We start from the raw sequence: 3,280 nt of genomic DNA, 5'->3' as shown, positions 1-3,280 counted from the left end.
ATATTTGTCTTACAATGTATTAATAATATAAAGTATAAATATTATTATTATTATTATTTACACATTATGGTTTCATAGGAAAAAATATTACGGTATTGTTCTTAGTTATTAGTCTTAGTCTTATTGCATCAGTAGGTAGTGGAGATTTTTATTCCAGTCGTTCATACAATTTTCACAAGTATATTTGAGTCATCATTGCTGTAGAACAAATTAACCGACTTCTAATCGACCACGAAAAAGTATTCATTAAGTTATTATATTATTAATATTCAAAGTGTCTTGTCCATCTTCATGGTCTGTTTTCGTTACAATTCTGTATAGTCTATATCAAAATTATAAATTTATTTTTCATTTTATTTTTTGTTATTCCTACAATTACATAAATAGCCAAACCATAACAAGTAGCCTAATATGACAGTTTGATATGAGTGAGAGAACATCGTAAATAACAGACCAAGATATTTATGTGTCTGTGTAAACAAAATCAGATTTATTACAATGCCTGAAATGCGGAGTTATGGAAGAATGGAGAAAAAAAACTCGAAAATAGAATAGTCGTATTTTGGGTTAATTTATTAATTTAATTTTGCCAATTTTGGTGTATACTACACCAATATATATTATTACTAGACATGATTTTTATGGAATATTAAGTTGTCTAGATTCAAATTATTATCGACGGTCGTCTGTCATATTTTGTAAGTATTCAAAGTTTTTAACTTTTGTTTTCGTCCACCACCAAGTCCTCATTCAATTGCTCATTATGCAAAGCAGAACGAGTCGTTATTTAATATTTGTCTACGAAACTGAGTATATTATCATGTAAAGTTGTATAGTAAATACTTATATGTATAAATTTGCGTTATGTGACAAACAATAAAGATAATATTATTTTTAAATTATATACTTAACATTATTTTTCTACTTATTTTTTTCAGCATATTTTAGCGTCTTGCGATAATACGCTCGACATTTTTTCCTAAACATTATAAAAAAAATCTGATAAATATTATTATAATTCATTTTTTTTTTTACGGTTTTTGGCTTACATCGAACACTTTTGTTTAAAAATAAAATCATACAAATCGGACGAATATAACTCCATAGAAATCCCTTCACGTTTTAATAACATAATAAAATATTATTTAAAATGATTGATAATTCTTTTCAAATTGTAAACAGTCAAAATACTGTTTTCAGAGTGGGGGAAATTGGTTTGATATAAATAGGGGAGCAGCGACTGCTCGCTTGTCAATTGTCATTGTCATATGTCAATATTTTGTTGCCACTGCACAGTTCGTCATCTTTAACGTTTCGTTAAAATTGTCTTCAGTTTAACTTCGAAAACAAATTTTCAAAACTCTTACAAGTAAGTCGTTGCAATAACACTTAATAATTTTTGATGTTGGTTACTAGTTGTTTTTAATTGTTTGGAATGTTTGGATTATTAAAATATTATATTATGTTTGGACCACATAGAGTCGACCAAATTAAATCAAAATAGTGTTTGTGTTTTTAAAACAATTTAAGATTTTTACCATATGAAATAGAAAATTTCCTTTTTCATGCCATGTGTGGAATTTGACATAACTAATCATAATTTTGATTTTGACGACTTAATTTAAAGAAGATTTTAAATTATTTTACTTTTAAAATAGTTTGTACGTTTTTAATTTTATATTATACCGAAGAGATTAAATTTAATATTTCAAATTTCAATCAACGGTTGTAGATTTGAAAATATGGCATAACTAATTTCGTCTTTATAGTATGTTTAAATATTATCATTCACATACTGTACCTGTATATACAAATACGGCTTATTAAATCACATTTTATTAAGCCATTGGTTGTGTAATATTTTGTAATGAATTTTTTATTGTTTATTCTTTTTTACTTGACACTAAAATAATTTTATATACCTACATTATTACAAATAATGATTTTTTATCTGTTTCAGAGATGGATCGCCAAAACATCAACAATCAACAAGCCAACCATCAATCATCCAACCGAACCAATCAATGCAATCCTAATCATTTGCCAACAGGCCAGGGTCATCCTGCTGCATATCCAGGATCCCAGGATAAAGCAAATCTTAACAACCACGCCAACCAAAAGAATCCGAATAATCAAAATTATGCTCAACAAAAATGAGGTACATACAATGGATTTGTAAACGTTTTTTTATTTTGATCAAAAATAAATCAATAATTATATCATGAATTTGTATTATATTTTATTTGGAGCATTTTTCCCTTTTTATTTCTGAACGATATTCTTCAACATGGTTTAAGCAGTAGCGTACACCGTAGTATACTTCTTAATGTTTAAATACAAATAAGACGTATTTAGGTGTAGTTTCTTGTTTATTATTATTTATTACACTGATGGCAAGATAAGTAGATGTGTAGCTACAACATTTGTTTGTCACATTTAGGTCCAGAAATTGAAAATTCAAGAATGCAGGTTCTATTAAATACTTACTGGTAAAATTGCAATTTTAATATTTGATCGCTGTATAAATGTATACATGAAGATATACATTATACAATATTACCACAGATTAAATAAATAAAAATAAATAAATATAAAAAATAAATAAAATAAAATAAAATAATAAATAAAATAATAATAAAATTATTTAATCTGTGATATTACAATGTATATTTTTTATCATAAGGGGTCTTCAAAAATAACTATTTTTACTTTTTGGATTAATGTACTAAGTTTGTTTAGTCATCTTGATGACATCAAGATGGAAATAAATAAAAATACTTAACTAGTATACTATAACTAGTTATAATTGCAGTATAACTGTAATGATTTATATGGTGAAGACCAAATGGTTAAAAGTTTATTTTGAAAAATCATTTTAATCAATAATTAATGTTATATATATTATTTTCACGACTAATGGACGACTAGATACTTAAAATAAATATTGTTACGGGTGAATGTAAATCTAGTAGGTACTAGGAACACTGAATAATAATATAATGTTGGAGAAGGGAATAATTAATTAATTTCAACAACTCATCATAAAACAGTGCCTGATTAATAAAATTACGATTGAGGCCAAGTGCAAGATCTGATTCGTACGCACTAGGGTAAGTATACGCACACTTAGTATACTTTAAAGAACACCCCTTCCTCTTTTCAAATAATTCTCGAGAAGGTTCGTTAAACTTAAAAACTTGTTATTAATAATAAAAATGTTATACATTTTATAGCACAATAACGGCTACAATTGTTTAAAACAATATAAAATCTGATGATT

At 26.1% G+C, this 3,280-nt stretch overlaps 1 protein-coding gene across 1 annotated transcript; it reads left to right on the top strand.

Annotated features, from left to right (window-relative positions):
• The first annotated feature begins 1,239 nt into the window (after positions 1–1,239).
• On the top strand, positions 1,240–2,226 carry LOC111037432 (GATA zinc finger domain-containing protein 14-like). The gene is made up of 2 exons (XM_022320002.1): positions 1,240–1,369; positions 1,961–2,226. Exon 2 carries the CDS (start codon positions 1,963–1,965, stop codon positions 2,155–2,157), a length of 195 nt encoding a protein of 64 aa, XP_022175694.1. The 5' UTR covers positions 1,240–1,369; positions 1,961–1,962; the 3' UTR covers positions 2,158–2,226.
• The last annotated feature ends 1,054 nt before the right edge of the window (positions 2,227–3,280 follow it).

This window comes from Myzus persicae, unplaced genomic scaffold (assembly GCF_001856785.1).
Source record: "Myzus persicae strain clone G006 unplaced genomic scaffold, MPER_G0061.0, whole genome shotgun sequence".
NCBI classification, from domain to species: Eukaryota; Metazoa; Arthropoda; class Insecta; order Hemiptera; family Aphididae; genus Myzus; species Myzus persicae.
Note: the sequence above shows the minus strand (reverse complement) of the source record. Positions and strands in the feature narration are given on the sequence as shown.

Coding starts and splice junctions, on each gene's coding strand:
- LOC111037432 (XM_022320002.1), top strand. CDS start 1,963: ATGGATCGCCAAAACATCAACAATCAACAAGCCAACCATCAATCATCC.